We start from the raw sequence: 21,389 nt of genomic DNA on the forward strand, positions 1-21,389 counted from the left end.
ATACTATCACCTACTTGCAGAAACATTCCTGTTTTATTAATATGTGACTTAAGTACAAATAGCTAAGTGATTGCCATCTAAATCAGAGGGCTTTCTAAAATGTAGAGATAGTAAGAAAATATGAAAGGGAAATACAAAGTTCTTTTTTTTTTTTTTTTTTTTTTTTGCGGTACGCAGGCCTCTCCCGTTGCGGAGCGCAGGCTCAGCGGCCATGGCCCACGGGCCCAGCCGCTCCGCGGCATGTGGGATCCTCCCGGACCAGGGCACGAACCCGCGTCCCCTGCATCAGCAGGCGGACTCCCAACCACTGCGCCACCAGGGAAGCCCCAAAGTTCTTTTTTAATAACTAAAATAAGCTTGTGCAGTAATCAACCTTGATATTGAATTGGTATCTTTTAGCTTTTAAGTTTGACTGGACTTTATTTAGCTTGCATGTGTCAAAAATTTCTTTAACTCATTAATAAGAGAACCAGCAAATGGTAAACCTGGTTCAAAGGACAATTGAAGAAACATTTATAGGTTTTGAAGAATGTTGGGATAAAATTCCTGTGCTGAAAAGAGTTAACATAGCAGATGACTGCTTCTCCTCAGAGAGACCTGCTTACAAAATTCGCCCTTGGCTAACATCTGGGAACTTGGATTTTAGGAGTGTCCCAGCATTCTGTTAGGGAACTGTTGATCAAAACCGCCAGCCTTGGCCAGACACAATGATAACCACTTGCCTGAGTTGTCTCACAACAGGAGGTCCCAATAAAGAACAAGGTGCTGCCACCGAAAACTAACCAGGAAAATTCGGGATGGGCCGAAAGGAGGAGGGAGGAGGTGATATGTCCTGCCTACCTCCCAGAAACCCTCACGCTGAAATCCATCTTGGCTGAGAGGTGCATGTGCCACCAGGAAGGACCCTGAGTCAGAATGATTGGCCAGAGGCAACCCGGAAACTAATCCCATCACAGTAAAACCTATGGGGCTTCCCTGGTGGCGCAGTGGTTGAGAGTCCGCCTGCCGATGCAGGGGACACGGGTTCGTGCCCCAGTCCGGGAAGATCCCACATGCCGTGGAGCGGCTAGGCCCGTGAGCCATGGCTGCTGAGCCTGCGCGTCCGGAGCCTCTGCTCCGCAACGGGAGAGGCCACAACAGTGAGAGGCCCACGTACCGCAAAAAAACAAAAACAAAAAAAACCTATGACTGCGAGCCACGTGGCAGAGCAGTCCTCCTGGGTTCCCTTACCCTGCTGCTCTCCACCCAGGTGCCCCTTTCCAATAAAGTCTCTTGCTTTTTCAGCACGTGTGTCTCCTCGGACAATTCATTTCCGAGTGTTAGTCAAGAGCCCACTCTCGGGCCCTGCAAGGGGTCTGCCTTCCTGCAACAATTCCAGAACTGATCAAAGTGGCTCACTGTGCCTAAATTGTCTGTACAAACAATGTGGTTTGTGCTGGACAAATGCTCTCCTGTGAGTCTGGAATTTTGGTAGGTGCCAAGCAGAGACTACCCAAGTGGCCAGCTCCCAATAAACACTGGGCACTGAGTCTCTGACAAGCTTCCCTGGTGGACATTTCACATGTGCTGTCACAATGCCTTGCTGGGGGAATTAAGCTCAACTTATGTGACTGTACCAGGAGAGGATTCTTAGAAGCTCATGCCTAGTTTCCCCAGACTTCACTTTGTGTGCCTTTTTCCATTCCTGATTTTGCTTTGTATCTTTTCACTGTAATAAATCATAGCTGTGAGTCCTCCTAAAAAACTGTCAAACCTGGGGGTGGTCTTGGGGACCCCGACACAGATACAAAGCAGATTAATACCCTACAGGGCAATACAATATAGTCTAGGAGGTATCTTTCATACCAAACAAAAATCATTTACAAACCAAAAATACATTAACCATCAGTGTGCCACACTGCCTGGTGCAAGAGTGGGTTATTAGAGGATGGCAGGGTGCCTCTTCCGGGGCCTAAGCTGCCCAGACACTGCTAGGCATGAGGATTAGAAAGATGAGGAAAGGGCCCTGCCCTTTAGAGCTTTCTAGGGTTAAACATAATTATAATAAAATGTGATAAATATGATTGGAGATACATAGTATTTCTGTAGAGGCAGTACATATAGTGGTTAAAGACAGACTCTAGAACTTGGGTTTAAGTCCTGGCTCACCATTTACTAGCCCTGTGACTGAGCCATTTACTTAACCTCCCTGAGGTTTCCTCATCTGTAAAATGTCATAATATAAACCTACTTAATAAAGTGTAAGGGTTAAGCACAACACGTTTAGAACAATGACACATAGGAGTCACTACCATTTCACTTGTACTTTTATATGCACAAAACACAGTCCAGTGAGAAATTGGAGGGCACAATTCTTGGGGATTTAGGAAGGAAAGTGGAGGCAAGGAAGTGAGTAGGTCTTCTGAAACTGAACTGGATTGGAACTTCCTAACCTCAAGATCCCAAATTGGAATGTTAGCTGTATGGTATCCATCAATGGCTAGGAAAAGGGAGGGGGAGGAAACTTGACTATCTAAAGGCATGAAAAGCTGTCTTAAAATTTAATCTAGCTTTGCAGAGGTTAGCATCATAAATACCAAATGAGTTTGAAGCAGTGGGATTTAGTGTATTCTAGTACATTGTTAATTCCTTTAGTGTGCTTTTCTATTTTTCTCCCAAAGCTCTTTTTTTTTTTTTTTTTTTTTCTAAAACCACTCCATGCCTTGTATTCAGTGACATGGTAAATGCCTAAACAGCCAGCAGGCCCTCAGTGCTTATCCTCTGGAACCCCTGCACTGATTTAAAAGCAGCGACATGACCCCTCTAAACAATCTCAGTGCATGCAATGGAAGGGGATAAGGCCAATGCCAATGGAGAGGAAGGCTAATGAGACCACAGAATACATTTGCTTTTGCAGCATCTGTTGAGCTTACAGGTACTTCCAGACACAAATCTACACAGTAGGCTGTTCTCTGAGCAGCCAATAGAAAGGTCTGTGAGGAGGAGAGAAGGAAAGGAGCTTTGGGCAAGGCTGAATTTTATAAAGCACAGAGATACAGAGCAAAGAGAACATTACTTGCGACATAACCATTCCCAAGGCAGTGCCCAAAGGGGATATGTCGACTTTTCATTACATTTTAAACTGTTAAAAAAACTAAGGAACTCATTTTCTGAAGGAAGAAAGAAGATCGGTGGAATTTGTATATACCTTTTTTTTTTTTAAAGGAAAGAACCAGTAAGATTTTCCAACTTGTTTTTTTAATGTAAATGTATTTATTTATTTATTTTTGACTGTTTTGGGTCTCTGTTGCTGCGCGCGGTCTTTCTCTCTAGTTGCGGCGAGCAGGGGCTACTCTTCCTTGCGGTGCGCAGGCTTCTCATTGCGGTGGCTTCTCTTGTTGCGGAGCATGGGCTCTAGAGCGTAGGCTCAGTAGTTGTGGCGCACAGGCTTAGTTGCTCCGCAGCATGTGGGATCTACCGGGACCAGGGCTCAAACCTGTGTCCCCTGCATCGGCAGGCGGATTCCTAACCACTGCGCCACCAGGGAAGTCCCAATATACCTTTTTAAGATCCCCTTTCATTACAGACCTAAAGTCACTTTTTAGTTTAGAAACACGATCATGTAATATGCATAACTTGGTTTAATGAAAAAATATGATGCTTTGGTACATTTAGAGAACATACCTAGAAAAATGAAGGTAATTTTTTTAAACGAAATTTGTCTTTTGAAGAAAGTGTCCTCTTTATTTTCTTGAGCTTGCAGATTTTTACTGACAGATAAACTTCTACTCGAGAAGAAGCTCAAATCTCAGCTTCTCACTGAAGCCTTTCCTGCCTCATCCTCATCTCTGTGTCCAAGAATTTTAATGATGGGTCCTCTGTGCTCTCTCATGAACAGCACTCCGCTGAGGCCTTTTTGATAGAACTTACTACATGGAAATTCTCCATTTATATGCCAACCTCCCTCTCTCAAAGGACCATTGAGATCAGGAGCTTCGTTCTGACACTCTTTAACCCCAGGTGTCCCTGACCATGTCACACCATCTCCTTACGCACTTTGTATTGTTAATATTCCCTTCTGTTCTGACCTTGGCACTCTTCTCATGCAACTTACTTATTCACCTTGAGCAACTTCACGCAGGTTCCTGGTTTTAACTGCTCTCTGCACGCAGATGATTCAAGTACTTTCCTTCATTCCAGATTTTTCTCTTTAGCTCCAGATGCATAAAACTGAATGACCGGGATGGATTGTGGTGGCCCTCCCAAATGCAGTAAGTCCAAACGCTATTATCTTCCCCCTTAATGTACCTCCCCACTTACGGTCCCCTTACAATAATTGGTGCAACCATGACCCCTGTTATACAAATCAAACCCTTGAGTCATTCTGACCCTCTCCTTTTCCTGCACCTAAATCAGATCTGATGGTTCTTTTTCTCTATGAAAACACTCAAGCTCATTTGCGTGATACATAAGCCCAGTGGCAAGGCCAGTAAATATTCAACAACTAGCTGGGTGGGGAGGGGAGCCCCGATTTGCAGCATTTGCCAACAACCAGCTATACTCTTGTCATAGCTGGTTTAAAGCTACCACTGGGACGTCACTGAATAAAAGGAAGCTGGGAAGACATGGCCAGTACCAGACTGTTACATAGTATATACCCCATATAGAGGCAATAAGCATAAATATCCTCGAAAACATAAGTAATAGTAAAATGTAGCAAAATAAATTAGGAAGTGATCCATTTTGAGTATTTAACCTTTGCTTTTAATATAACATATTTAAGTGTAAGCTTACATAATTTAAGTGGTTACAGAGGCTGAGTTTAACAACTGGCTTTCAAAATTCCTGAAAATTTAACCATGGACATTTGCAAGCACTCTACTTTGTAATCTGGAGACTGCCAGACATTCCAGCTTTATTTCTGTGTCTCTTCCCTTTAACCCTATGCTTTGTTGATATTAGAACATGTTCACCTTCTTAAATAAGCTGCCTTTGCTAGCAACGTTCCCAATCCCTCCTGCCTCATCCCATTCACTAGGCAAACACCTAAGTTTTTAAAACACCTAAGTCTCTTTTGAGACTTAAAGCCATCCCATTCATAAATATTTTCGCTAATTTCCTACCCTCTTTCTCCAGATATAAATGTACCTGAGTACCCTGTGCGTATTTTTAGCATGACACCTAGTTGGCATTTATGGTTTACAAGTTTAATGTTGCTGGTAGACCACGTTGCCATATCTCATTCATTTCTTTTTAAATCTCAGATACATAGACCCTTTTAAAAAGTTGTTGAAAAAATTATAATATTTATAGGCACTCAGTAAACAGACGTTTGAGCCAGTTTCCACTGTCACCACCCAGGGGATCAAGTGGTTTTTCTTTAATGATTTCCTATGGATTTCTGGACACTTCTAACCTTCTAGGCCTTGCTTGGACTCTCCTCTTTGCCATTGTATCCTCTCCAGAACCATGATTTCAATCGTTCATTTAAAGTACCCCACATATTTTGTTACAATGGCAAAAAAATCTTCGGGTACAAAAGATCTGCAAAACAGAGTCTGAAAAAAAAAAAAGGCAAATGTACATCTTTTAGAATTGTTTCCGTTTTTTTTGTTTTGTTTTTTTTTTTAACAAGCCAACATCTTCCTTAGAGCAATTCCAGCCACAGAGGAAATAACATGCTTCCTGTTTGGGCTTCTGTTTCCTTAGTCCCGGGTTGGAACTGACCTTATTGCTGCCACCAAGATGCAACTGAGTGACTTCCAAAATTCTGCTGACAACTTCCCTGCTCTGAACTCTGCCCCTGAGCTCCAAGTCTCTGGAGCCAGCTCTGCTGCCTTTAAAGCTCCTTCAACTGACGATTCCATGCAGCATCCAGACCTGCATCCGTCAGCCCTTGTCATGCCTTTTTCTAAACCTACTGCTCTCCTCAAAGCTCTGATTCTCTCACAACCGGTTTTCACAGAGCTCTCTCTCCTATGCCTTCAACTACTGACCACTAAGTCTTTTCTCAAGCAAACCACCCACATATCTACTAAGTAATTAAATTTTCAAGAGTCCAGGCCCCAGCTGGCAGGAGATTTTTCTCAATACATGTATTGTTTGAGGTCATTTCCCGCATACCTTCTAATCAATTTCCCACAGCGACAAAGATCACTATCCCAGGTACTAAAATTGTTTTATCTAATGTTCTGAGTCAATTGATCAATCTGTTCTAGAGGAAAAATTTATATTTTATTTCTCTCCAGTACAGAACTTGGCACAGTTAAGTGCTCAAAAAAAATATTCGTTGAATGAACCAAAGAACAAAATTTATGTTTTTTTCCCATGAAAAGTACCCAAAGACTTACCCAACACCAACAAGACTTAATCTTTATTCCCAAGTGGCTTACAGTCTAGGAAGACAAACTACCAAGCCCTTCAGTATTTATAAAAATTTCAGGCCAACTTAGGTCTAATGATTTCTCCCGAGGTCTTGTTTGCTCACACCAAATACTCAGTTACCACTGACAGTGTGTCAGTGGTGCCTTTCTGATTCTTAATTAAACCGATGAAGTCTTTACACTCTATCAAGACCTTTCACTCCAAGCGTTCTTAGCACGTTGAGCTCCTTGTAATTTATAAAACGTACTCTCAGTGTCTTTCGATTAAAAATGGCATTAAAACGCTACTTTCCTTGTATAAGTCAAACTGAGGCACAACAGTTTCCCACCAGGTTGGAAGTTTCAGGATGAAATCTGGCTGACAGCTGAACAAGCTAATGGTTGCAGCTCACAGCCCCGCCCCTCCTGCCCCACCAGACAACTGTTCCCTCCAGGCAGGGGGAAAGTGGTCTGGCAACTCCTGACAGATGGACAGCTGACGGAATGGACCCTCCCACAGGCCTCGTTCCGTGTGCAGCTGTGCGCTGGCCTTGTGTACAACCGGCTGTTCCCCAGAGGAGGGGGAAGAATTGTGCTGCTGAGAAAGCCGCTCTCAGCGGGAGGGAGGCGGGCGGGCTAGACTGACACACGAGAGGGCTGGCTTTTTGGACGGCTCTTAGCAACGGCCCTGGTTTGACCCTCCTCAGCCATGAGAAAATAGAATCAGTGTACCATTCTTCCAGGCGCGATGCAGCATCCGCAGCTCTACGTCAAGGGGGCCTTCCTCCCGGCCTGTTAATTACCTGCTCTTTCCCATCTCAGGGTTCCTGCCTTTGCATAGTGTTCCTGGGAGGAGGGAAGAAACGACCACCCCCCAGCCCCCTTGCTGCCTGGGGGCTTCAGGCTTGATTGTGAGTCATTGTGCATCGTTTCGTCTCATTGATAGACGGGACTGAGCGGGGGGCTTCCAGCCCCCCTGGACCGGCAGGGGCTTTATTCTAAGAGTCACTGGCGCTGCGCTCTTCCTTCCCGTTTGTAGGTGAAACCCCAGTGGCTTCATTGGCTCCTTGATTTAAACCACGCCCGGCTTGCTGCCGGCTTTGCTGCTGCTGGGCCAGGCGGCCCAGCCACATCCCAACCCCGTCTACCGGGAGCCCGGGCTGCTGCTGCTATTGTGTGGATGCCCCGCGTGTCCTCTCTTCTCTTCCAGAGATGGCTAACAGGGGCCCGAGCTACGGCTTAAGCCGAGAGGTGCAGGAGAAGATCGAGCAGAAGTACGACGCGGACCTGGAGAACAAGCTGGTGGACTGGATCATCCTGCAGTGCGCCGAGGACATACAGCACCCGCCCCCTGGCAGGGCCCATTTTCAGAAATGGCTAATGGACGGGACGGTAAGGGCGGGCAGCGATCTCGGATGCTGGGGCGGTGGGCTGGGAAACCCTCCAGGGTCTCCTCTTTTAACGAGAGGCCACCGGAGGAGCTGCGCCTTGCCAAGCTCCTTCTCGGGGGGAGGGGGAGGGGAATGCCTTTATCTCTTCGGGACTGGAAGGTCTGGGCTCCCTGCACAATTCCCTCGCTGGATTAGAGGACTCTCCACCCATCCCAGACATCACAGGTTCCTCCTGAGTTGTTGGCAAATTCGAAGTCTTTTTGCTTTTTCCAGTGAGAATAGAGATAAGTATTTCCCTGAGATCTCTCCAGCCTTCTTGGTGCATCAGTTCCTCTGGCGGGTGGGGGTGGGGGGCGCGGCGGCACTCCTTCCCCCAGGGGAATAGGTTGGATACTTAGTAAAACAAAAGAAGGGTTGGAGGGGCAGGACTCACCGCCTTCCCATTCTTCCTGGAGCCATACGCCTTGGGGGTGCTTAATGCCTGTTTGTCGAATGGATGGATTCTCTTGAAACTGAAGGGAATCCTTATTTGATAACTGCTTTTCTAAGGAGATGCTCCCGTGTGTTTGGTTGGAGACCACAGGCTCTGCTGATTCCAAAAAGCCCGTCTTTTCCCGCAGGCTGTGATTTACTGTTACATAACTGCTATCTCACGCTTCTGTCCGCTTATGCCCAGCGCTTTGTTTATAGGGATCTGGGGGTACCCACCCAGTTCAGCTCCTTTACACATCATTAATTTTTACTGGATGAGTTATTGAAGCCTGATTCTGATCTGCCTTTTGAAAGAAGAAATAATATTAGAGTCCATCATTTAATCTCTCCGGGAGCCACTAACTCTTCCCTCCATCGAAAGTCTGAAATCGTGGCCTCATCACTGCACATCATTCCCTCTCCATAAACCTTCTTTCGCTCACCCAGCAAAAGGAAAGGAGGGAAGAGGACTCCCGGGCTCTCTGTGGTCAGGAGCAGCCCTGAGAATGGAGTCGCCCGGGTCTTTGAGGTTCGGTATGGGAGCCTGGCCACCCAGCTCAGAACCCATGCCTTCCTGGGGTGCAAGATGGGCCCATGCTCAAACCCGTGGGCTGTGCCCTGTGAGGCCCAGGATTCACTTTGCATTAGGGGGGGCGGTAAATACAAAGGGAAATGCTGATTCTACCTCCCCCTTTCCCTCTTCAGGTCTTGTGCAAGCTGATAAACAGTTTATACCCACCCGGACAAGAGCCCATTCCCAAGATCTCAGAGTCAAAGATGGCTTTTAAGCAGATGGAGCAAATCTCCCAGTTCCTAAAAGCTGCGGAGATCTATGGCGTCAGGACCACTGACATTTTTCAGACCGTGGACCTTTGGGAAGGTAAAGCCCTCATGCCTTTGGGATCATTATTCCCTCCCCCCATCCTTTCGCTTTTCTCTTTGTGAAACCTGCCCACAGTGTTCTTCCATGTATCTCCAGGCGTGTGTGTGCGTGAGAGGGGATTATCAGCTGTTACCCGCGAGCACTGTTAGCCTCCCACTTTGTGATGTTCTATATTGAAAGGGTTCCTCCTCTAAGGAGCACACACCCCAGGACACAGCAGGGACCCCAGCAAACTAACTGGTAAACAGAAGCCTCCGTGGAGAGGAAGCTAGAACGGTTACACAGATGCTTCTCCTTCCTCTTACTCCTCCCACAATGTACTTTTTCCCCACAAGTGATAGCTTCTGGAGGAGAGGGGGGCAGCGAGTATGCTTCTGACTCACCAGTAGCCAGGCTTATAGACAAAGCTGCCTGGTGCAATTTTGTCATTCAATCTGAGAAATAGATAGCACCCCACCCTTTTACTAAACGATTATCTGGAAGCTTTGTGACTATACCTTCCAGATGTGTATTTTCTTAGAGAGGGTGACAAATGATTTTTTTCTTTCATAGTTGTGAATTGATGTAAGAAATCTAACAAGGCATAAAAAGGAAATCAGGTTTCTGGACATATTTAACAATCCACCATGATTAGGGCAAATGATGTGGATGGAGGTACCGCCAGAGAATTTGGGACCCGTGGTCTTCGGGCTTAGTGTCCCCCGGAGCCCAGATGTGCACACCATCCATGCGACTGTTCCACATCGGGCCTGCTGGGGGGACAGACAGGTCCAAGCAGGGCTGCCAGGTTGACCCTGCACTCTCATGCTCATTGTCACTAGCTGTCATCAGTGGCCCGACCAAGAGGGTGCCCAGGGCAGTGACCTAAGTGGCTCTGTTGACAGTGAGAATGGACTAACTCTCTCCTGTGATCAAAAGAGTGATAGTTAAAGGGGTATTCAGATGATGGTTGAAACAGATTTCTAGCAGAGGACCATTCTACTAAACAACTTATAAAGAAGCCATTGCCTCCTTAATCCTCACCCCCTTCTCCATGTCATACACAGAGCAGGCATTTCCCGTTTCCTTCCCAGATGAGTAGGTAAAATCCTAAGACGCCAATCAGTTTATCAGTAATGTTTTGCCATTATTTAGAAGCTCAGATATTCAGACCTTCAGGCCAGGCTATTGGACTTCATGGATACTTGCCTCCAAATCCCCACAGAATGTCACAGTTGAGACTTGGTCCCTGCTTTTTAGGTCAAAGCTATGATGACTTTCCCTTGCTAATAAAAATTCCTGCTGCTTATTGATATTTTCCTCTACACTAGACATGGTACTCGTGCCTTTCTGCATAACGCCAATCAATTCTCCTAACAATTCCAGGAGGTGGGTGTTAGGAATTTCCCCATTTTATAGATGATGAAACTGGAGCTCGCCCATTATCGCTCGTATAGATCATATGACTGGCTAGTAATTAGCAGAGCCAGGACTCAAACCCAGGCTCCGTGATGCCAAAGAGTAGGGCCTTAACTAGTCTGCCATGCCATGCTTTGGCCAGGATGCTGTTTCCTTATCCTACACCGTGAGTGTGCTTTTGAGTCATAACAGTGATTGATGAGATGAAGAGTAGGGGGAGGATGATTCAGGGCTGTGCGGGATGGAAGGTTAGAGACCCAGTACTTGGAGGTTTGTATAAATGGAAGGGGTCCCAGTGAGACCCCCCCAAGTACAGGAAGTATATACGAGGAGGAAGAAACTGGGAGGACTATGGGAGATGGGGATCCCAAGGGTACTTTTCTGTGTTAAGGATGCTTTGCTTGCCTTTCCCCTTTTTCCAAAGACCACACGGGTGAACTTTACACCCAGGAGGTGCTGGTAGTGAAGGGGAGGAGGATAGGAAACAAAGGTCCCTGATAAGCAGAGTAGATGGAAGTCTACACCACCTGCCCCAGCCCTGTGTGTCAGGTACCTCTTAGGGAAGAGGGAAGTTGAGAGGCATCAGTGTGACTGCAGGAGCCTGAGATGGGGTGGTGGACAGATGGGCTCCAGGGCAGGGTGATGCTCTTAGAACAAGGGAACAAGGCAGACACTGAGGGGTCTCATTCTCAGGGCAAAGAAAGATGGGACTTTAAAGGAAATAAGGAAGGAGACCACTCCCAGGGTGTTGTGGCTGAGATGCTATAGGCAGGACAGCAGGCAATAGAACAGATGCTTCGGAGGGTCCAAATGGCCTCTAGAGGCACCAGGGCCTGGCGGCCCCCTCCATGGAGAGGCAAGTCAGGATTGAGGTTTGGGAGATTCATTCTATTTGCTGGAGGGGATACTTGACATCCCCCAAGTGCATTGTCTGCAGCTCAGGCTGGAGCTGGTGACCATACAGTGAAGCAAGAGACAGGAAAGTGGGTTGCTTTGAGCAGAGAAACGGGGAGGGACGGCGGCCTTGGGCGAGCCCAGCACTGAGACCCATGGAACAGCAGCATGGAGAAGTGCGAGGCTGGATCCTTCTGCCAGAGCTGCTTGTCACCCGTGAATTTAGGGATGAGTAAGCTGGAATCAAAGGGATGCCACTGGGCGGGCTGGCATGTGTTGACGTGCCTGTGCGCGTGTGAGGTTGTCCATGTTTGTGTGCTCAGCTATTGGACTGGCCGTCCCCTTAGCTTAGTCTCACATTCTTCCTACTCTTCTGCACCTGGGCTGTGGTTTTAATGCTGTCCTCAAATTTCAGATTACTCACATTCACTCCTGATCCCGTGCACTGTGGTCATGGTGGCTGTGGCTCTGAGTGGCCAGCCCTCCCTGCCTGGGAACTTCTTCTCCTCTGCAGGCATTTTATGCTCGGCAGCTCTCGGTCTCCCATCTCCCCTGCTTGGCATCTTCCTAAGTAGGGCTCTGCTTGCCCATGGCTGCCCATGACTCTGTGCTGCTCTTATGTTGCAGATCAATAACGCCGCAGGAGCCAGGGCTCGCCAAATGCCTTCTCATTTATCTTCAGTTGTTTAGACAGGCAGGCGCCCCAGATGTACCCTCTCTCCTGAAACCCTTTTTAGATGCAAGGCGAAATGTTTGGAATGGACTCAGGGGCAACCAGAATGAAAGGTTCAAGGCTTTAAGAAGGAACCCAGGGCTGAATGGCCTAAAAAAACAACCCAACCTCAGAGATATAGACAAGGCTCCTGGAGTTCCCCTCAGAGGAAGCTGGGGTGACCAGTTCCCTTCAATGATGGGGGAGAAGTGAGGGCAGCTTAGAGCCGTGGAAGGGGACTGGAGAGGTCTTTCTCATGGAAGAGAGAAGGTAGATGCCAGGCAGGTTACTTTGGAATTCGCCCTGAGAACCTGGAAAGTGTGGGCGGGGCCGTCTCAGCTGTGACTCGGGAGAGCACAACGGAGGTTAGCTTTCAGCGTCTCTTCGGTGGAGGGAGAGGGGGAAGGAGAGAAAGGGAGGAGACAGAAAAGGAGGTGTGTGTGTGTGTGTGTGTGTGTGTGTCTCACTCTCATGAGAGTGAATGAGTGTACTGGTCAGAAAGCCTGCAAAGAAAGCTTACCCTGAAGGTAGGAGAGTACAGGCTCCTAAGTTAGAAATTAGACCACTCTGTTCAAACCTCTGTTTCACCACCTGTCAATGAACTTTTCTAAGCTTCCGTTTTCTCAGCTGTAAAATGGGGATAATAGTGTCTGTTTCACAGGGTTGATATGGGGTGTAAATGGGATAATGCATTAAAAGTGCTTAACACCGTGCTGGAAAGAACAGACCATAATATATGGTAGCAATGTTCAAATTACTATTATCATTGGCCTATTTTTTTAAGACTAATAGAAAATAAGGGCGGCAGGAGCAAGGTTGGAAGGGCACATATTCTGTCTCAGAACAGACGGACTTCATGAAGCGCCTCACGCAGCAGCTGGTAGGGTTGCCTGGATGACCTTTGCCCTCTCTGTCATCTGAGGTGCCTTCACCTCATTGACCATTCTCCAAAACGAGGGGCCACCTTTATGGGTCTCCTTATTGACTTTTTTCCACCTCGTGGTCGTTACCCTTTATGTTTTTCCCCACGATATAGTATTGCTTTGTCAATTCCAGACCCTGGGATCGTGGTACTGTGGAAAGAGCATGAGTTTTGGAAACTAGCTACATACTAGCTACGTGACCTTGGTTTAGCTGCTGAGCTTCTCAGAGCCTCAGTTCCCTTCCCTGTAAACAGCACCTCCCTTGCAGGGGTCTTTCAAGAATTAACTGTATAAAATGCCTAGCACAATGCCCGGCTAAGAGACACCTAATAAATGTTGGCTTTTTTCTCCTCTGTTGTTAGTCCATCAGCAGCTAGCCTTTTTGGTTCCCATGCCTAACCAGGCAACGAGCATTAGCCACCTAGAATTCTAGAATGTCAGAGCAGGCAAGACTCAAAGATCAATCAACTCTGATTGCTCTTCTCCATAATCCTGCTGACGAGGATCTGGGACACATGGCCTTGTCCTGCCTCCCTGTTCCCCTCCTTGATGACTGGGTGTTGGAGGCTGGTTTATACTGGGGGGGGCAGAGTGCCTGGAAGGTCCAAATATGTCCTCTGGGAGGTGTCACTGTATGTGTCATTCCTCAATAGCAGGAACAGAAGAGACATTTCACCCAATGTGAGAGCTGTTTTGGGATATTGTACGGTACCTGTAGTGACTCAAGATAGTACAGAAGTGCCTGCCGCCTGAAGCCTCCTTTTCTCTCAGTGCAGCCTTCACCGCATTTCCTGCAAGCACTGCTCATACCACACTTGAGTTTGGCAGGCTCTTCCTGCAGCGGTGGTCCTCCAACTGCAGTGTGCATCAGAATCTACTGGTAGGCTTGTTAAAACACAGATTGCTGGACCCCAGCCCCAGAGTTTCGGAAGTATTAAGTCTGGGGTAGGGCCTAGGAATTTGCATTTCTTACCAATTCACAGGTGATACTGCTTCTGCTGGCCTGGGAACCCCACTATGAGAACCACTTCCTTACAGATTTTCTCCAGGGAGGCAAGCAACAAAAATTCATAAAGCCCACAGAGCAGCCCAACCTACCCTCTGACATTTCTCCCTTATCCAAAGCAATGATTTTTCTACTCTGAGTGGAGAATTGGGGGCTATGCCTAAGTTATTACTCAGGGAAATAAGAAGTGGTTTCTTCATCCACTGACCGCTTTCTCTGTAAGTCCCAGGAAGATGGAAAAAAAAAAAAAAGTATTCTAAGAGTTACAAGGTTGAGTCAAGACTAATGTATAATAGAAGTAACTCCAAAGCAAAGAGTTTTGAATGTAAGACTGATTTTTAGTATTGAAAGTAGAGTGTCCAACCTGACTTTACCCGCCCAGATGTAACTTCTCTGGCCTTTTCCTTTCTCTTTACCCTTCTTTTTATTTTTTCTTCCCAAAGACATGTGTAAGATAGCATGAAAGTAATAAAAAGAAATTAAGGGAACAAAATCCTTGTTCAAGTATCTCTATGGTAAAAGTCTTCAAACTTCATGGGCACTAAGAATTCCTAGGTTGGGGCAAGGGGTACTTATAATGCAGAACCCTTGGTCCCTCTCCCCAGAGATGACCATTTAGTAGCTGGAGTGTAAGACCACACTTGGGGAGACATTGCTTTGTGATAATGCAATAAACAGGGAATACAGTACTGTCAAGTCAAAGTGTCAGTTGCTCTCTGAGGTTCTGACAAGGAGAGCTACTGTGCCACCATCTCTTTTTAGAACTTCGAGTCTAATATTAGCTTCCCCCCATGATAGAGAGCTAGAAGAGTCCAGGAACCTGATGGAAATCCTGAGCTGTTAGTGTAAATTTGACCCCTCTCTTTCGTGTATCACTTCCTTCTATGGCCAGCGGTCTCATCTGTAGATCACCACTTGGACTCAGTCTCATTCCTGCATCCCCAGCATCTAGAAAATTCCCAACACCTAGTTGGTACTTCTTTAGAACTCTTCTTCTTCTTCTTGGAAAACTAGCTTGAGCAGCCGTTTTCAAGCTGTCTTGCCAAAGTTTCTGGGGGTACCTTTCAGGGAACAAAGAGATTCCGGGCTGCTGGAGCTCTGAGCAGGCTCCCAACTTGTATCAGAGCCCTTTAACTATTGATGTGACTTCTGACTTTGTGGACGATAGCTCTGAAGCAAGGAATTACTGCTTAACAACTTTTATTTCGTGCCTACCACATGCCAGACATTGGGATGCTTTTAAAAATTAAAAGCTGAAGTACTGAGGCAGTGCTTGCTTATGCAATATCGCAGGATATTGTCCCAGAATCTGAATTTTCAAGAGCCTCAGGTAATTCTGCTCAGTCCAGTTGGGAGTCACCAGGTGAAACCCATGTATCTCAGAGTTGTCTGATGGCATGAATCACATGGGGAGATTATTAAAAATACAAACTCCCAGGCCCCACCCCAGGACTGCCAAATCAGTCTGTCCAGGGATGACCTCAAATTTCATATTTTTAAAAAGGCCTTCCAACCCCAGCCCATAAGTAGTCCCGGAAGCTTGGGAAACCATGTTCTGCAGCAGGCTGGGTTCTAGGCAGATGGCACACATTGTTGTGATACAAGAAGTTCAGCTTTTGTTGCTTTATAACTGGTTCGCTTCACAGATCTTCCCTCATCTCACTGCTCCTTCAGACATTTCAATTTTTGACCCTCAGCTACAGGATTCAGTCTCCACAAACCACCCCCTTCTACCCAACAGCACTTGATCTGGGCTTCTGAACTGGCAAGAGAAATGAGGCTGGAAAGAGACCCTCCTCCCATTTGGTTAGCCCAAAACACTGGAATTCTTTCCAAGGAATGTCTATTAGAAAATGAACTAGACATGAACTGGTTACAGAAGGCAGATTTCTGTTTGTTATGTTATTTAGAATCTTGACAATAATTATTTTAACTTGATGGGCAAACTGATGGGGGACTCTGGGCCCCAACTGCTTTCTTTTGCTTTCATCTTCTTTAGGTTGAGACCTTGAGAAATTATTCCAGACAAAACATAGACTTATGGTCACTTGAAGTTTGTGCCCCAGATTTTGTGGGGCCCAAGAACTATTCCCATTTGTATCCCTCCAGTGCCTCCCTCTGGCCTGGCACTGAAGCAGCCACTGCCACCCTTCAGGTCATTCCTGATCACTGAGCACCGTGCCTCCCAACCAACCTGTGCTGGGGACCCATGGGAGATGGCAGTGCGGCCTCCTGGACCGATTACAGGCTTTGAGTTCAGACAGACCTGAGCTAGATCTGGACCCTGATTCACTTGTTGGGTGGCTCTGGGAAATTAATTAACCTCCCTGAGTTAATTTTCCCATCCACACATTGGGAGGAATGGTATCAAGTCCACAGGGGCAAGGTCACTTATAATAAAGTGTCTAGCCTAGCATTTATAACAAATCTCTTGTCTCTGGCCCTTTCTTTAAAAAAAAAAAAAGCTTTTCTAGTTTGTTCCTGTCTAATGCCTCCTTCCCCAGCTTCTTCTGCCCCAATGGTGCAATTACTTCCTTTTGCACTCTCCCAGGATGAGGGTGGGGTGAGATTTATAGGTCAGGGGGCCTGGATATCTTACCCTTGCCCCCAACTTAATTCCCTGTGTCCTTTCTGGGTTCATGCAGTTATATATGCATTAGCCATATGTGGTGGGGACTGGGTCTTTGGTTTAACAGAGTTTGCTTCCCACCCCGGTCTCCAGGGTAGTATCTGTGGCTGGTTGCCAGGTGCCAGGCTCCACATTTCCCCAGATCCTGGACATGCCAGATGCGCGCTGTTTCCAACCACCAGAAACAGATTTCTGGTGTGCTTGATGTACAGAGTAGAGATGAGTGAGGTACCTGGACCTTCCTAAGCCTCCATGTGCTTCATAGTTTCTTGAGGTTCTCTTTAATGACTCACTGCTTGAAAGCAAACCTCCTTCCTATCTCTTCCCACGGTGATCCTTCAAAATATCATCATGCCAGTTCTATCAAAAAAAAAAATGTATCCTGTAATACAGTGACAGTTACAGAAATGCTTTTCATCTGCGGAAGAGAAAGATCATTCTCATAACCTCCTCTGCGTTTCCTCTCTCTTGCCTTCTCAGTATCCCTTGTGCCCTCCTCCTTCCATCTGCTGCCCAGGTCCTCCTTTCTCCACCACCCCAGCTGTTCCTTGCTCCTGCGGGGCTCTGCACTGAGAACCTCACATCCTTGTATCCATCAATCCATCCCACAGGGCCTCAGGATCCAGGAAATCATCCTGTGGTTAATGTGGGACGGGGGATGGGGAGAGAGCAAGGAAAGAAGGATCTGCTGTCTCTCTCTCCTCTTTGAATAAATGGACATCCTGACCTGGACTTCCTCTGTGGGCCCTAATTGTTTATTTTGTTAGAGTTATGCTCCATTCTCACTTTCTGTCTGCCTTTCCCCTGTAATTCTGTATTCCCCGGTGACCGGGCTGCAGCAGCCCAGCCGGAGATTACAGATGGTTCACTCGGTCTCAAGAGGACCTTCAATGTTTGCCCTTGACTTTCACAGCCCCTGCCAGGCTGAATGCAGCCACCCTCCCCCCGCCTAGCCCTTTAGCTTTTGCACTCCACACTCGTGCGTGGACCTTCGATCTGGTTCTAAATTGCGGGGCTAACCACACAGTAGCATCTTTCCCCTTCCTTGTCCAGGACACGTCGGTCCGCTGGAAGGGGGGAGGGGAGAAAGGATGGGAAGAGGAGGCTGCCTTGTAGCCCAGTGGATGAAGGGTCCCTGGGCTCCTCGGGTGACAATGTCCCCCTCCACTGTGTGAGGGAGCGCACCACACCTCTCTCTCTCTCTCTCTCTCTCTCTCTCTCACGCACACACACACACACACACACACACAAGCCATTTATTTATTGTCTCCCTTTAGCTCTTCTCAAGCAGCACAAAATGAAGAGCTTCTCATTGTGTCATGTTGGAGTGCTCTGTGTTTATTTGCTTTTCTTCATCTGCCAGGCCTCCAGCCTAAAAAAGCCAAGTGAAGACTCAATTTGATGCACATGGGTGATTTTAGACCCTTTTAACCCAGATAAAGTGAAAGAAAGAAGCCACCTGGGCTTTGGTGTAGTTGACCCCACCAGTAAATTTCTTTCCGGTTTCCTTTTTTCTTTCCAGTCCTTACGAAAATCCTCTTGTGCAGACCTCATGCCAGCTTACCCACAGCACCTCCCCTTACCACCGCCTGCAGAACCCACCGAGGCCGGGGCCTCTGCATAGGGCAGGGACGTACCGCTGTCTGAGCTGCTCAGTGTTTGGAATGTGTTATTCATGTAGCGACTGTGAATGGATTAGAAACTCACTATCCCTGGCATGTACCATATAGAGAATAATTATCCATATTTTTTGCTCCTTTCTGAGAAGCTTGGCCGTGGTTGTCTTCAGGCCACTTTGAGGAGTATCTTGTATCCCTCTCCCTTGAATGTGCTCGCCTACAGCCTCCTATGAGAACTTTCTTCCCAGAGGTCCAGCCCCATCCTTCCCTCTTCCTTGGCCCTGACACATGCTTGGCTTTAATCTCTCCTTTGGCTTCCAGGGAAGGACATGGCGGCCGTGCAGAGGACCCTGATGGCTCTAGGCAGCGTTGCAGTCACCAAGGATGATGGCTGCTACCGGGGAGAGCCATCCTGGTTTCACAGGTAAAAATCCCTTCCCAGCCACACACCCTCTCCCTCCCCAGGCAAAGGATGAGTTTAACAAGCTCGAGCATCTGAAGCCTTGTAGCTCCCCGGAGGCTGTTTTGACACAAAGTCCAGCCTAGCAGCAAGCACTCCCAGCCCCATAACTGAATCCCCTGGAGCAAGGAAAGACGGATGCTGCCTGTTCAGGCCAATATTACCACCCAGGGCAGAAGTCGTTGGGCCTTTCCTACTAGATACCTGGATCCTCCAGCTCTGCCCAGGTTATGTCTCTCTTGAGATTTGAACTTGGTTTCACTAAGAGCCAAGTAGCCTTGAGTCTACTTATTTATTTAATTATTTTCCTCACGTAATGAAGGGAAAACATGTTTTATTTGCCAGGAGAGTCCTGAGACAGTCCTGTCACCCCAGTGTATCCATTGATAGCGCTGTCTGTCACTCTCAGAGGAGGCCTGAAGTGGATAATGAGTTATATCGTCATGTCAGTAAAGGGCCTTTCCCTAAAGAGATTATTTGCTTTGTTGTTTGTTTTTTGGGGGGGAGAGGGATAGCAAGGACGCTTAAACTCCACCCCTAGCTCAGTGAGTGATGAAAAGAGCATGTTGTAGCAGGTAATTGACTCTTCATTCCCCTAATCCCCTCCTCTTCTTGACAGTTAAGAAAAGGTACCAGCTTGTGATATTCTAAATGAACCTGGTCTGAAAAGCTCCTACATATCGGCCAATTGAAACCCTGGTTTTAGCCCCCATTTTGTTAGTGATCTACCATGGTCTATGTGGCCCATAAAACCAACATTATTTACTATCTGGCTCTTCACCAAAGTTTGCAAACCTCTGGTCTAGAGTAGGAAATTTCCCCTCCGAACACCGACATCCCTCAGCTTTAAAGTGGGACATTAATCCTTGGCCCCACACAGGGAAGGTGGAGTAGGGTTAGTGACGTGATTTGTAAGAAGAGCTGATTTTAATTTTCACAAGGGCTTGAGGTAACTGTGAGAAGCGGGGACAGGAAAGCTGTCTGAGAGTAAAGTATCCAGAGAGGCAGCACTTGTTCTCTGCTGTGGAAATTCTGGAAAATCACCTGAGCTTCTAAGATGTCGAGAGGTCGTGTTTCATGGCAGGGCCCGTTTGTGGTAGGACCATAGCCCAGAGTAGGGCCATATTTCATAGGATCATAGCCCAGGGTAGGACCATAGCCCAGGGTAGGATCACTGCCCAGGGTAGGGCCAAGGCCAGGGTAGGGCCATAGCCCAGGATAGGATCATAGCTCAGGGTAGGGCCATAGTTCATGGCAGGACTATAGTTCTGTATAAGGCCTGCCTTTCTATTTGGTGACCCCCAGAAGAGCCTGTGTAACTGCATATCTTGGAAAAGTTTTGAAAACAGAATGACATTGTTTCATCTCACTTCCTCTGCCCAGGAAAGCCCAGCAGAATCGGAGAGGATTTTCAGAGGAGCAGCTTCGCCAGGGACAGAACGTAATAGGCCTGCAGATGGGCAGCAACAAGGGGGCCTCCCAGGCAGGCATGACCGGATATGGGATGCCCAGGCAAATCATGTAAGACGCTGCATTCCGCAACCCAGTAGAGAGGATGAACGTGCCACACCATGGTCTCTATGATAAAGAAATAGTTAGTCACCTTCTGACCTTCTCTTCTCAAAGCCTCCTGTCCCTGGTTTTTGCAAGTGCTGCATTTCTGCCGCGAATCCACGTTGCCTACGGCTGCCACCTTCTGTTCATTTAGAACTATGCAAAGACTCCGCTTCCTTCCTCTTCCTGAGCTCCTTCTTTGCCCTGAAAGCCTTCATGTACCTGATTATTTATTTATTTATTTATTTGCCAAAAATTTCCCTCCTCAACTTATAGAACGCACCTAATAAACAAATTAGTCTTGTGTCTTCAAGTGTAAAGTTCCTTCCTCGTCTTAGGGGCTTTGCCGGCAGGGCTGGTCTCCACTTCATTCAAGAGGCCAGCTAGCTGTGGCAGTAGAAATATAAGTTAACTTTGAGGAAGCCCTTGCAAGGTTGTATTGCTTATCTTGACTATTGCAGTAGAAGTTTAGGAACAGTTTTGCCCACTCTGACAGCCTAAACCCATGAGTTCAAGGACAAGGTCTTTGGCTCCCACATATTTTTTGAGTACCTACCTTGTGCTTATTATGCCAGACTCTGGGGGGGACACAGGAATGAACAAGCTGATGCCCCAGCTCTTCAAGAGCTCTGCTGTAGATGCTCAGGAGCTATCTGATGGAGGGGTGGTTTTATCAGCTAGACGGGTGATGATTAGTTGAAGGAAAGCATTTTTCCATTCTGTATCAACACTCTTTATCCCCACAGGCCAGATTCTGGGTCTGATTCAGACATTTATACAGCTTCTTCATTAGCCAGAAGTGAAAGCAACGTAGATTGCTCTCTTACAGTTGTTTACAGGGTCTAACCCCCTAAGACTCTTGGACATTGTCTAAGACTGAGATCTAGCTAAGATGAGAAAGGTTTTAAACATTTTCTCATCCACAGAACACTTAAGTAGGCAAGTACGCCTGGGGACCACCAACTCATCTTACTCTTTCCTACCAGTAGAAACAAGGAAAAAAAAAAGTGACTCATTTTGGGACTTCCCTGGTGGTGCAGTGGCTAAGAATCTGCCTGCCAGCGTAGGGGACACGGCTTTGAGCCCTGGTTCCGGAAGATACCACATG

The 21,389-nt window shown here is 47.1% G+C and overlaps 1 protein-coding gene across 2 annotated transcripts; it reads left to right on the forward strand.

The window, feature by feature from the left end:
* Positions 1-6,996: 6,996 nt before the first annotated feature.
* On the forward strand, positions 6,997-20,594 carry TAGLN3 (transgelin 3). 2 transcript variants are annotated; one of them, XM_029214653.1, is made up of 5 exons: positions 6,997-7,252; positions 7,552-7,733; positions 8,909-9,083; positions 18,589-18,691; positions 20,111-20,591. In XM_029214653.1, exons 2-5 carry the CDS (start codon positions 7,554-7,556, stop codon positions 20,250-20,252), a joined length of 600 nt encoding a protein of 199 aa, XP_029070486.1. In that variant the 5' UTR covers positions 6,997-7,252; positions 7,552-7,553; the 3' UTR covers positions 20,253-20,591. The 2 variants fall into 2 exon arrangements, with proteins under 2 accessions (XP_029070486.1, XP_029070485.1); XM_029214652.1 differs by having other exon boundaries at positions 7,015-7,733; positions 20,111-20,594.
* Positions 20,595-21,389: the final 795 nt, after the last annotated feature.

Source organism: Monodon monoceros, unplaced genomic scaffold (genome assembly GCF_005190385.1).
Source record: "Monodon monoceros isolate NGI ecotype Baffin Bay Population unplaced genomic scaffold, NGI_Narwhal_1 Super_Scaffold_11, whole genome shotgun sequence".
In the NCBI taxonomy this organism is placed as follows: Eukaryota; Metazoa; Chordata; class Mammalia; order Artiodactyla; family Monodontidae; genus Monodon; species Monodon monoceros.

Bases quoted from the DNA above. Each gene is read 5' to 3' on its own strand.
- TAGLN3 (XM_029214653.1), top strand. From the start codon at position 7,554: ATGGCTAACAGGGGCCCGAGCTACGGCTTAAGCCGAGAGGTGCAGGAG. The intron at 7,734-8,908 runs GTAAGGGCGGGC...TTCCCTCTTCAG, and splicing joins AATGGCTAATGGACGGGACG to GTCTTGTGCAAGCTGATAAA. The intron at 18,692-20,110 runs GTAAAAATCCCT...TCCTCTGCCCAG, and splicing joins GAGCCATCCTGGTTTCACAG to GAAAGCCCAGCAGAATCGGA.